Genomic DNA, 12897 nt, shown 5'->3' on the forward strand with positions numbered 1-12897 from the left:
TGGCAGAGGACTGCGTGCAGCATAGGGAGTGCAGTGGGCTCTTTCCAGACCCTTAGGTTCTCAACTGTGACAGCTTAGTGGACAGTACCTACATCCATGTGTATGAAACATCTGCCTTTTGCTGTCAGTGGGCACACAGTGACACTCGATCAAGGAACATAGGCCCCACCTAGTTGGTAGAGCTAGCAATCTGGGAGACCCTTAAGGAAACCTAGCACTTGCAGCATAGTTCACGGCTTAGTTTAACTTACCTCACTGTTAACTCTTTACCTGTCTCAGTATCAGGGTTTAGAAGGAAATAACTGCCCAGGGTATATAGGGTTTCCCATTTCCCTGTCTATCGCAGCCTCACCACTTAGGATTTTAGCCCAATAAAGCTAAAGTTTGGAAGAATAGTAAAGTCTTTAAACATACAGGGGGACATCTATGAAGACTGGTTTATGAGTATCCTGATCTTAAATAAAGCCCTGCCCCCAATTGCCCGCCGGATTTACTAAGAGGTGCACGCCTCTTAGTGAGTCTGGCCTTACCTCCTGAACAGATTATATTTCTGCCATGATTTACACCTGGTGTAAATCATGGTAAATCAGGGGCAGGAGGAGGCCACACCTCCTTAGCGGCTTGAGGCTCCCCCTGCCCCCCGATCAGAAGATACAGCTATTGTACACCAGGGAGAAGGGCCGAATATGCGCCTTCTCTCTGGCGAACGCCAGGCATACAAAATTCATAAATGTCCCCCATAGCCTCCACAAATGGGTCCTGGCCTTCAGGCCAGGCCCTGAAAGAGCTCCTCAGAAGGAACAACTCTTTGCATAGTATCATTCATGAAACAATCTGACTAGATACACCGAATCTAGCTTTACCTCCCGTCTTATATCCCAAAAGTCTACCTGACTGGGCAGGGTGTCTAAGAAGCTGCTCTGTGATAGGTCACAGGAATAGAGAAGGGATACATTGTATGGCCCCCAGCTCAAGAATTGGCTTTCAGTTAGCTTCACATTAGTGGCATACAGTAGTAAACACATAAAGACAATCACATTTACAGTTAATCCATTAGTTACTTTCCTTTCAGTTGTGCTAAATGGTGTACCAGGTAGTGACACCAAGTGGTGGGAGTGCAAACTACAACCTTCTATCCCAGAGCATAGAAATATATTAGTACCGACCTACACACATGCTATTAAGCAGTAAACACCCGCTCAGGGACACTGCATATTCATATAGCTATAGTGACAAAGTAATCACCTAGTGGGGCTCAGAATCAGATTATATTATTAGGGAGGAAAAACCCATGAGTATGTCTTGGGATAAAACTGGATAACCAAACACCTCCAATAGTTGTAGGCTGAATACTTGTTCGTTCCAAGCTGGTCTTCTAGTTCTGAGCCAATTTTCATACAGCTGGAACAAGTGCCGGATTATTGGAATATCCAGATTCTTACATTCTAATGGAATTATTTGGGAACCTCAATGTAGTAATAATAATCAGATAAATTCTCGTAACCCACTGATCATGTATTATAAATGTGTCAGGATCAGCTGTGACCCGTCTCTTGTAATGATGGTGTCCCCTATGTGATGAATAGGACCCGGGGGGTATATAGACGACATAAATTTGTGGTGGAGTCACAAAGCCCCTTATGTTTTACTTCTGCTTCTATAATGTGCCCAGTGGGAACTGTCCCTACGGTAAAATACACCAGTAATGACAGCGAGTCCTGGTGGGAGCTGAGAATACGATGAGTTACCACAAAGCCCGAGACATATGGTATATATAGAGGGAGGCATTGATAGGAGGAGTGCGATGTATCAGCCATAGAGTACAATGAGGTAAGTTACACTGGTGCCTGATAATACACCCAAAGACATGGCTATCACTTGTGGATCAGGTTAGTCTCATTTCCTCTGTTAGTCACAGCTGCCTATTAGTAGCCACCACTGTGTTAGTACAGTTCATTGGCTTCTGAGCTCCCCCTGCTGGTATGATTGTATATCACGCATACTCACCTGCCTATGATGCTGCTGTTATGTGTGGTGGTGGTGGTGGTGTTATCACACTATATAGTAAGTTTTATTTTATTTTTTTATTCGTTCAGTACAACAGTGTGGTTTATGCTCCTTGTATCCTGACATCAGTTATCTGGCAGTATTCTTTATGTGCACAACATGGTGGCATTGTCTATAAGCCATATATATGAGAATGCACTTATATTTAGCAACATGTAGGGTATTTGTACAGTAAGGCAGCATTATTAATATGTACCGTTATTTTAGGTACTCATATTGTTAAGTGACAGCCGCAGTATTATTTATATGTGCAGTACAGTTGCATATTGTTAGTGACATGGCAGGGTCCTCTCTCCCCCCATTGTACCAATCTGTCATTTACTTTATTCATGTTATTTGCTTGATTTTTAACCCTGTTTTATACGGTATGTTCCATGCTCTGGAATTAATGGCGCTGTAAATGTATATGTACAGTACAGTGACATTATATACTCATATTTGTACAGTGTGGCCACAATATTTCTATGTACAGAACTGTAACACTATGTAACCACATTTTTTATTGGCAGGCGCGGTATTTGTACATAGAAACATAGAAACATAGAAGATTGTCGGCAGAAAAAGACCACTGGGTCCATCTAGTCTGCCCTTTTAGTATTTTCTTCCTTATTATCTTAGGATAGATATATGTCTATCCCAGGCGTGTTTAAATTCTGTTATTGTAGATTTACCAACCACCTCTGCTGGAAGTTTGTTCCAGGTATCTACCACTCTTTCAGTAAAATAATATTTTCTTACATTGCTTCTGATCTTTCCCCCAACTAACCTCTCACTGTGTCCTCTTGTTCTTGAGCTCAGTTTTTTACTAAAAACACTCCCCTCTTGAACCTTATTTAGTCCCTTAACATACTTAAAGGTTTCAATCATGTCCCCCCTTTCCCGTCTTTCCTCCAGACTATACAGATTCAAATCCTTAAGTCTTTCCTGATATGGTTTATGCCTCACACCCTCCACCATTTTTGTAGCCCGTCTTTGGACCCGTTCTATTTTATCAATGTCCTTTTTTAGGTGAGGTCTGCAGAACTGGACACAGTATTCCAGATGTGGCCTCACCAGAGCTCTATACAGCGGGATCACAATCTCCCTCTTCCTACTGGTTATACCTCTAGCTATACACCCCAGCATACGATTTGCTTTCCCCACCGCCTGGTTGCACTGGTGACTCATTTTAAGGCTTTCAGAAATCATTACCCCTAAATCCTTCTCTTCTGAAGTCTTTTCCAACACAGTACTGCCGATGTGATACTCGGATAGAGGATTCCTCCTCCCCAAGTGCATTATTCTACATTTGGAAACGTTGAACTTCAATTTCCACTGTTTGGACCACGTATCTAGCAAAGCTAAATCATTTTCCATATTACTGACACCTCCAGGAATATCCACCCTATTGCACACTTTTGTGTCGTCAGCAAACAGACAAACTTTACCTATCAACCCTTCTCCTATGTCACTTACAAACATATTAAAAAGAATAGGACCCAGAACAGACCCTTGTGGCACACCACTTGTAACCAGTCTCTGCTCAGAATATTCACCATTAACAACAACCCTCTGATATCTCTCCTTCAGCCAACCACAAATCCACTGAACTATCCAGGGATTTAGTCCAATTTTCTCCAACTTCTCTATCAGCTCTTTATGGGGAACTGTATCAAAAGCTTTGCTGAAGTCCAGATAGGCGATATCCACAGCACCACCTTCATCCAGCACTTTTGTGGCATAATCAAAGAAATCAATGAGATTAGTCTGACATGATCGGCCCTCAGTAAAGCCATGCTGGTTTGGATCCATCAAATTGTTGATTCTTAGGTGATCCATTATCTTCTTTTTTAGAAGAGTTTCCATCATTTTCACTACTACAGATGTCAGGCTCACTGGCCTGTAGTTACTGGGCTCTTCTCTATTCCCCTTCTTGTGGATTGGTATAACATTGGCTGTTCTCCAATCATCGGGGACATCTCCTGTTAGCAGGGATTGGTTATACAGATCTGTCAGGGGGGCAGCAATCACAGATCTGAGTTCTTTAAGGACCCTGGGATGGATCCCATCTGGACCCATCGCCTCATTCAGCTTTAAACAGTATGGCAGCGTTTTTTATGTACAGTACAGTGACATTAAGTGCTCATATTGTTGAGTGACATGTACAGTATTTGTACGCTGTGGCGGCACTATTTATAGGTACAGTACAGTGACATGAAGAACTCCCAATGTTAAATGAAATACATAGCATTTGTACAGTATGGCAGCATTATTCATATGTACAATAGAGTTCTACTATGTGCTCAGATGGTTAAGTCCTATGTACAGCATTTGTACGGGGTGGCAGCACTATTTATGTATATATACTATTTATTGTACTGTGACTTTACTCACATTGTTAAATGATATATATTATTTGTACAGTCTGGCAACATTATTTATATGTACAGTATAGCAGTTTTATGTTCTTATATTGTTATATGACATGTACAGTATTTGGGCAGTGTGGCAGCATTATTTATATGTACAGTATAGTAGCATTATATTCTTATATTGTTATATGACATGTACAGTATTTGGGCAGTGTGGCAGCATTATTTATATGTACAGTATAGTAGCATTATATTCTTATATTGTTATATGACATGTACAGTATTTGGGCAGTGTGGCAGCATTATTTATATGTACAGTATAGTAGCATTATATTCTTATATTGTTATATGACATGTACAGTATTTGGGCAGTGTGGCAGCATTATTTATATGTACAGTATAGTAGCATTATATTCTTATATTGTTATATGACATGTACAGTATTTGGGCAGTGTGGCAGCATTATTTATATGTACAGTATAGTAGCATTATATTCTTATATTGTTATATGACATGTACAGTATTTGGGCAGTGGCAGCATTATTTATATGTACAGTATAGCAGCATTATATTCTTATATTGTTAAATTACACTGTCTTTGTACAGTATGGCAGCATTATTTACATGTACAACACAGTGACACTATATATATATATATATATATATATATATATATATATATATATATATATTTATATGTATAGTATGGTCACATTTTGGTAGTTATGGTAACATACAGTATACCCAGTAATAACAATGTAGAAGAGGACAAAGGAAAAAGAAACATCTGCATAAAACTGCACAAGTGTAACTCTAACCCCCACTCATACTCATATATTTATATATATATGGGTCCTTCAGTAAGAAGCTGTATATAGTGTATACTGTATCTATAATGAGTCTGTATGTGTTCAGCTAGTGTTATAGGGGTACTCTGATTTAATTTAGGTCTTCATCTATCAATAGCATATGTGGTAAGTGATAGATTGGGGGGGGCTGATCAAGTTGGGGCCCCATTTTGCATTACATGGGGTGGCCCAGCGGTGGTCAGGCTTCTGCAATCTCATACTCCTTTTAGATTATCTTATTTTAAATATATCTTAAATGGGATGCTCCTTGATTTTTTTTTTCTTCAAATCAACTTGTATCACAGAGTTATACAGATTTGTAATTTACTTCTATTAAAAAAAAAGAAAGAAAAAACTTTAGCCTTCCCATACTTACCAGCTGCTGTATGTCCTGCAGGAAGTGGTGTGTTCTTTCCAGTCTGAGACAGTGCTCTCTCCTGCCACCTCTGTCCATAACTAGAACTGTCCAAAGCAGGAGAGGTTTTCTATGGGGATTTGCTGCTTCTCTGGACAGTTCCTGACATGGACAGACAGACATTTGTAAGTAAATTACAAATCTATATAACTTTCTGACACCAGTCGATTTGAAATGAAAAAGAAAAAATAAAAATCAAACATTTTTTTATGTGAGTAGTATGGCAGCCATGACACGTGGCAAAGGATGGATACAGGGATATATAACATTTTCCTATTGTTTTATGGCTCTGACTTCAGGCTGGTGAAACTCATCTACAGAATCCTGTGGCAATTCATCCTCCATTACCTTGTGCCACCATCTTTTTCCATCGGGCAGCACTGCAGTCTAGAGACCCCTGACCTCTCGGGCATCTCTGTTCATGGGGACATCTTATTCGGAGCAGTGTTACCCCTCCATGTGGAGAAAGTGTACCCCAAGCTCTTATATACCGAGAAACCAAGGCAAGCCACCTGCAGAAAGTAAGACAGGGCTCCATCTTCATGCTTCACTCATAGACATCATAGGCATGGCTCTTTGATGGTATTGTATAGTAATATCCCCTTTTTGGTTTCAGAATACCCTTGGAAACCTTCCTTCAGCTCCATGTAGTAAAATATGCCACCATGGAGATAAACAGCAACCCAGAGCTTCTCCCGAACATCACCCTGGGCTATCGTATATATGATTCCTGCTCCATGATTCAGAGAGAGTTGGAGGGGACAATGTGGATGATGACGGGAGACACCAAAGCCGTCCCCAACTTTCAGTGCCAAAGAGAAGAGAAGCTGGCGGCCATCATCGGCCATTCCACCTCTACCTACTCCATTCTCATGGCTCATCTTCTTGGATTGACCAGGTATCCACAAGTAAGATGAAAGCTCAGTCCTGTTTTTTTCCAAAAACATTTAAAATTTGCTTATAATTTTGAAGATTTTTGAGTTTTTAATCTATTTCTAAAAAAGTGAATATGTATGCATGTTATATATGGATGGGGTTAATATATGGTATAGTAAGTAAGTATGGTATACTTTATCTTACTCCAGTCCTGTTTCAGGTCCTGCAATGTAGTCACCACATGCAGTCAGTGACACACCCCCATGTGGTGACCAATGGCAGTGCTGTATTGCTGATGAGCCCACAGGCCCAATATTACAAATGGAACAAGTCTAGTGGGGCTTTTTTAGGACATGTTCACATACAGTAGGACAAAAAGAAGTGTAATTTGCTGTGTGATAATTTCCCCAAAATTGATTTTTATTCCATCACCTTCTTTTTTTTTTTTTTTTTTTTTAAACAGTTATTGTTTTTTTTTCTTTACAATACAGTTTTTTTTTAAAACCCATTTGTGTGTTTTTAACATTTTCCATTAAAATTGAGAAAGATAAAAACTATGGGTTTTCATGTGTTTTCTTGTCCATGTGAATTTACCTTTTGAGTAGAGATGAGGGAATTTACAGAAATAATGATGAAAAGGTCTTCATTATCTCTGCAAATATAACAGAAGCAAGTCAGCTCACCCCACCCAGATTTTTGTCCCAAACACACAATCCGGTTCCCAGGTATGGAGTACGTAAAAAAAACTCCGGCCGAATCCCGATAGCAAACTGGATCAAGTTAAGGGTCCACAGCTCCAATAAAATTCCAAAGCTTTTTTGTGGCATATATATATATAAACACTGAAAAGATCACAGGGGCTTTTTTCTGTGGGTTTTTTTTTGTTATGCCACAATAAACTTTTTGAATTTTATTGTAGCTGTGGACCCTCAACCTGTCTTTTAAACCACACATTCATTCTTTACCTAAAAAACATTTCCAGAATTCTCTCTTTTCTCACCCCTGACTCCACAAAACTGCTGGTACATGCTCTCATCATCTCCCGCTTGGACTACTGTAACATCCCCCTCTGCCAATCCCTCCACTGGCTCCCCATTGCCCAATGTATTCACTTTAAATTGTTGACCATGACGTACAAGGCCATCCACAACCTGTACATCTCTGACCTGATATCCCGCTGCCGTCCCTCACGCAAACTTCGATCCTCCAGTGATCTCCGTATGCACTCCCCCTTGTTCATACCTCGCACAACCGCCTCCAAGACTTTGCACAAGCCTCCCCCATACTCGGGAACTCACTACCCCGACACATCCGTCTCTCATCCACTATCAAGTCCTTCAAAAGTAACCTGAAAACCCATCTCTTCAAACAAGGCTACAACCTATAATTCTGCATCACCCTTGACTGGCTGCACTTTACCTCCTGTCTCTCTCCCAGTACCTTATAGATTGTAAGCCCTCGCGGGCAGGGTCCTCTTCCCCAATGTACCAGTCTGCCATTTACCTTCATGTAATGTGTCCTGGTCTTGTAATGTTCCTGCTTGTTACCCCTATCTATTGTATAGCGCTCTGGTATCAAGGGCGCTTTATAAATAAATAAATAAATAATAATAATAATAACTTAACCCTCTTTTTTTATCTCTGCGATTCGCTCATCAGCCGGCTTCCATTTAACTGACTGCCACTACATGCCGCTTCTCCCTGGATGCTGAGAAAAAATTGAGCGGCACTGAGTTTAAAGGCGGCAGGCTGATATGCCTACTGCCGAGCTAGCACTTTGCTCCTTTATTACTGTAAATTCGTTCGTCTCTACTTTTGAGAGGACAATGATCTCAGGCTATGCTTGTTATATCTTATATCCTGTTCATGTTACGTTACAAATTACTCATAGTCCCACAAAGCTGACCACCCCCTGGGTTGAGAAAAGCAGCTTTTGCTTTAAGGACTTTAAAAATGTGTAATTTTATTGGCATATTCTCCGTCTGTGGTTTTTCAGGCAGCCCTCCTACCTGCCGTCCAGTTGGAAACCACATCAAGTCTTGTGCATCAGGGTCTGTCTTTTTTTTTACATAACCATGACCAAAAAAACATTATTTCTGAGTGTATCCTCTATATCCTGTTCGTGTTGCCCTTGGTTACGACCATCTTAGGACATCCACTGAGATGGTCAAGCATGCTCAGTTCAACTACAATCCCCTAGTCTGTGCAGGAAGTACTGTCAGTTAGTATGAACAAGGGGGATTGTAAGAAAATGTGTACTTTGTTGCATGGCACAGATGGTCACAGATCAGAGAGGAAATCAGGAAGAGATCAGATCCATGGGGGAAAAGAACAGTACAGTGATGTAGGTCACTTTACCTAAATGAACAGCACATCTGTACTCCTTTACTCTTCATTCTGCATGTGCTACCTACTTGATTTTATCAACTTTGCTTCATGTAAGAAAACCTTTAATTACTTTTTTAACCAACAGATAAGTCATCTGTCCACTAGTTCCCTCCTGAGCGATAGAAGACAGTTTCCTTCCTTCTTTCGGACTGTGCCAAGTGACGCCTTCCAATCTAAAGGACTGGCACAGCTTATTTTACACTTTGGCTGGACATGGGTGGGATTGGTGGCCCTGGCCAATGATTATGGTCAACAGGGTATTCAGGTTATTAAGCAAGAAATCCTTAAAGCTGGGGCTTGTGTGGAGTTCACTGAGTACATTCAGATTGGTGGACCCAATGTTCCTTTTATTGGTCAGGTTATCAAAGCTTCTACAGCCCAAGTGGTGGTTATGTTCTCCACTGATGTCCACTTTCTGCCCCTACTTGAGGAGCTTTGGAGACAAAATGTAACTAAAAAGATATGGGTGGCCAGTGAAGCTTGGTCAACCTCTTCATTATTTTCTTCCGAAAAATATTCCAAGCTTCTGGAAGGATCCTTGGGGTTTGCATTTTACAGTGGAAATATCCCTGGATTCCCAGAATATATAGACCATATTAATCCAGTCAGCTTGCCAGAAAAGCCTTGGAATTGGATGTTCTGGGAAGAAAATGTTGGTTGTTCATTTGTAGACTTTGAAAACCTGACATTCCCCCAAGTGGGGCCGTCAAAAAATTGCACAGAGAAGGATACCATTTCCGATTTCCAAATGTACTTAAAGCAAATGCCGAGCCTGCGCATGTCGTACAATCTTTACAGCGCCATCTATGTGATTAGCAAAGCTTTACATGACCTGAGGACGTGTCTTGATAAAAGCTGCTCAAATTTCTGGAACTTTAAACCTTGGCAGGTAAAGATTCCCATAGTGTTGACACTAATGATGGGATTTTGGGATGGGAGTTTAAAGGGTTTGTTGGTTAACACAATAAAATGTTTGTAAAGGGTTATATCTGGTTTAGAAAATCAATGTTCCATATCCTGTTAGGGAGCAAAGTTCCCCCGTTAGGACCCTCCACTATCAGCCATGAGTGTCTCTGTATCTTAGGAGGACCTAAGACTTTTACTTCAGTCCATCTGTAAATGGTAAGTGTGTAATGCTCCATCTCCCCTGTGGGGGCACTGCAGCTTAATCAAATACTTGCAAAGTGATTTTCCCATGTTAATGATGATACCAGAGGAACCGATCTTTGATCAGCTTCTCATTGAAGAAGAAAGGGACATGTTAAAAGTGATCACTCTAAGTTATATCATCATCTCGGTACAAGGGCTTCCTAGCCCCCTCCATCCTGATTGGGAAGTTATGGAAACAGCATAGCTCGGAGTGTTAGGCATTTTACTTTACTTTACTAACCCACTGATAGACCTATATTTCGCAGGGGGCGCCAAGGTTGCAGGTATGTCTCTTACCTTCCTCCTCACCTGACAAAACCAGATGTCCTCCTAAAGTGTCAGGGACTACGGGCTGCAATGTAAAAGGCGTTGTCTCTGATAAGATGAAACTACTACTTTAATATCAAATTTCTACAATGAAAGTGAGAACCAGAAAAGGTTTCGTTTTTGAGAAAAAGACCCAATAAATGAGCAACATAAGGTTTCCTTGTAATATCCTTGCAGATCCTGAAGTATATGAAGACGGTGAGTGTGAAGCTGAGCAGCGGGCGAGACATGTTCTTTGATACAAATGGGGATCCTCCTCCCGTGTATGACATAGTCAACTGGCAGCTGAGCTCGAATGGTGGACTGATACAAGCCAACGTAGGACAATATGACTCATCAGCCTTATTGATTAACACAAGTTTTTTAAAATGGGAGAAGGGGAACACCAAGGTAAGTGTTATATATTATGTAACCTTAAATGACCAAAATGTAGATCTTGTACTTTCCCAAGGATACACTAAAGCCTCAATAACAATATTGTTTCTAATGTATCTGTCATAATCATCAAACAACTGGACCAAGCTCTGTTCGCACCGCCATCAGAGGTTCCATCAGATTACGTGAAGAAAAACAACCCACCAAAATGTTTTTTTATGGTGCGTTCACACCTACAGGATCTGCAGCTGATTTTCTGCAGCAGATTTCATTTAAATAACTGAACACAGCATCAAATCTGCTGCAGATCTGCTGCAGATCCTGTAGGTGTGAACGCACCATTAATGTCCCATAACAGGAAGCTGAACACCATCAGTCTACCTGAAGTCTAGTCATGTTCAGCTTCCCTTCCCCTCCTTACAGATCAGTGCTGACCAGAAGTTTATGGTGGAGTAAAATGTTTTTTTTTCTGTACTCTGAGGCTGTGATCCTAGGGGCTCCAGAATGAAAGATTGGTTTTCCCTGGCAAAAATTACTAAGAGGCACACACCTCTTATGGAATTTGGCCAGCCATGCACCAGACAATGCGCCTGGCATACGAAATCTACACCTGCTTCCAGCAGGTGTAGATTTGAATCATGATTTACCTTACCGTGACCACCCCCCACCCCCCTCCCCTTCTCGTGCATTGGCCGAGCATGGGATATGGCAGGTGTATGCCAGGGAGAAGGGGAGAACAGTCAGATATACAACACCTCAAAATAATCAGATAATGGTTGCTTAAAGTGTATAAATTCCTCTTTATCCTTAGATTCCTGTCTCGGTTTGTAGTGAGAGATGTCCTTCAGGTTTCAGAAAGGCTCCTCTCAGTAGGAAACCTACCTGCTGCTTCCAATGTATAGCCTGCGCTCTCGGCGAGATCACCAATAAAACGGGTAAGTCTTATGCTATTGCCTTTATTTTCTTGTAGCGTCTCTTAAAAATAGCTCTATCATTTATTGTCCCGCTACTAGAAATCTACATGAGAAGACAATAAATGTTGAGCTCTGCTGCAGTGCCCCTACAGGGGAAATAAACCATTACAGCAATGTAAATATAGTCCCAAGAACCATTATTAGAGGTAATTAATGTTCTTTTCTTAATTTTACTTTCAGATGCAATTGAGTGTCTTAAGTGTCCCTGGGACCAATGGCCCAACCAACCAAAAGATAAATGTCTACCAAAACTTACCGAATACCTCTCCCATGAAGAGACCTTAGGTGTCATCTTGATGTCCACCAGCATTTCATCCTCCCTAATTCCTTTAGGGGTCCTCGGACTTTTCATCCATTACAAGGCCACCCCCATAGTAAAAGCTAACAATTATGCCATCAGTTGTCTTCTCCTGGTTGCCATGTCTCTCTGCTTTCTCTCTTCGCTGGCCTTTATTGGCTATCCAAACCAAGTCAAGTGCCTTCTACGCCAAGTGACTTTTGGCATGGTATTTGCTCTTTGTGTCTCATGTATCTTGGCCAAAACATTTATTGTTATGATCGCATTTAAGGCCACAAAACCAAATCGAAACTGGACCAAGTGGGCTAGACCTCAGCTATCATACCTGGTGATCAGCCTGGGGACCTTCCTACAATTACTCATAAGTGTTATATGGTTATTATTTGCTCCTCCTTTTCCACAATACAATTTGAATACAAAATCTGGAGTTATCATAGCTGAATGCAATGAAGGGTCCCTTATGGCTTTTTGGTGCACGACTGGTTATTTAGGCTTACTAGCCTTGGCTAGCTTCCTTGTGGCTTTCTTAACCAGACAGCTTCCTGGTAGCTACAATGAGGCTCGGTTCATCACCTTCAGCATGCTGGCCTTCCTGAGTGTCTGGATATCCTATATTCCGGCCTCACTCAGCACCAGTGGTAAATATACTGTAGCCATGGAAGTATTTGCAATCCTTTCCTCGAACTGGGCCATGCTCTGCTGCATGTTTGCTCCAAAATGTTATATTATTCTGTTTCAACCCAATATGAACTCAAGAAAGCACCTCATGGGGAAGATATGACATTTTTTTTTAGTAATTGTGAGAAAAATCAGTGTTATAGTAAAAATGA

At 41.0% G+C, this 12897-nt stretch overlaps 1 protein-coding gene across 1 annotated transcript; it reads left to right on the forward strand.

Annotated features, from left to right (window-relative positions):
* Positions 1 to 1825: 1825 nt before the first annotated feature.
* Positions 1826 to 12848, forward strand: LOC138784458 (extracellular calcium-sensing receptor-like). The gene is made up of 7 exons (XM_069960044.1): positions 1826 to 1830; positions 5981 to 6202; positions 6298 to 6589; positions 9030 to 9833; positions 10598 to 10810; positions 11607 to 11730; positions 11950 to 12848. The coding sequence occupies exons 1-7, from the start codon at positions 1826 to 1828 to the stop codon at positions 12846 to 12848; spliced, it is 2559 nt and encodes an 852-aa protein (XP_069816145.1).
* Positions 12849 to 12897: the final 49 nt, after the last annotated feature.

The sequence above is a fragment of the Dendropsophus ebraccatus genome, chromosome 1, assembly GCF_027789765.1.
Source record: "Dendropsophus ebraccatus isolate aDenEbr1 chromosome 1, aDenEbr1.pat, whole genome shotgun sequence".
Classification (NCBI taxonomy): domain Eukaryota; kingdom Metazoa; phylum Chordata; class Amphibia; order Anura; family Hylidae; genus Dendropsophus; species Dendropsophus ebraccatus.

Coding starts and splice junctions, on each gene's coding strand:
- LOC138784458 (XM_069960044.1), top strand. Junction 6,203..6,297: donor AGGCAAGCCACCTGCAGAAA/GTAAGACAGGGC, acceptor TTTTGGTTTCAG/AATACCCTTGGAAACCTTCC. Junction 6,590..9,029: donor GATTGACCAGGTATCCACAA/GTAAGATGAAAG, acceptor TTTAACCAACAG/ATAAGTCATCTGTCCACTAG.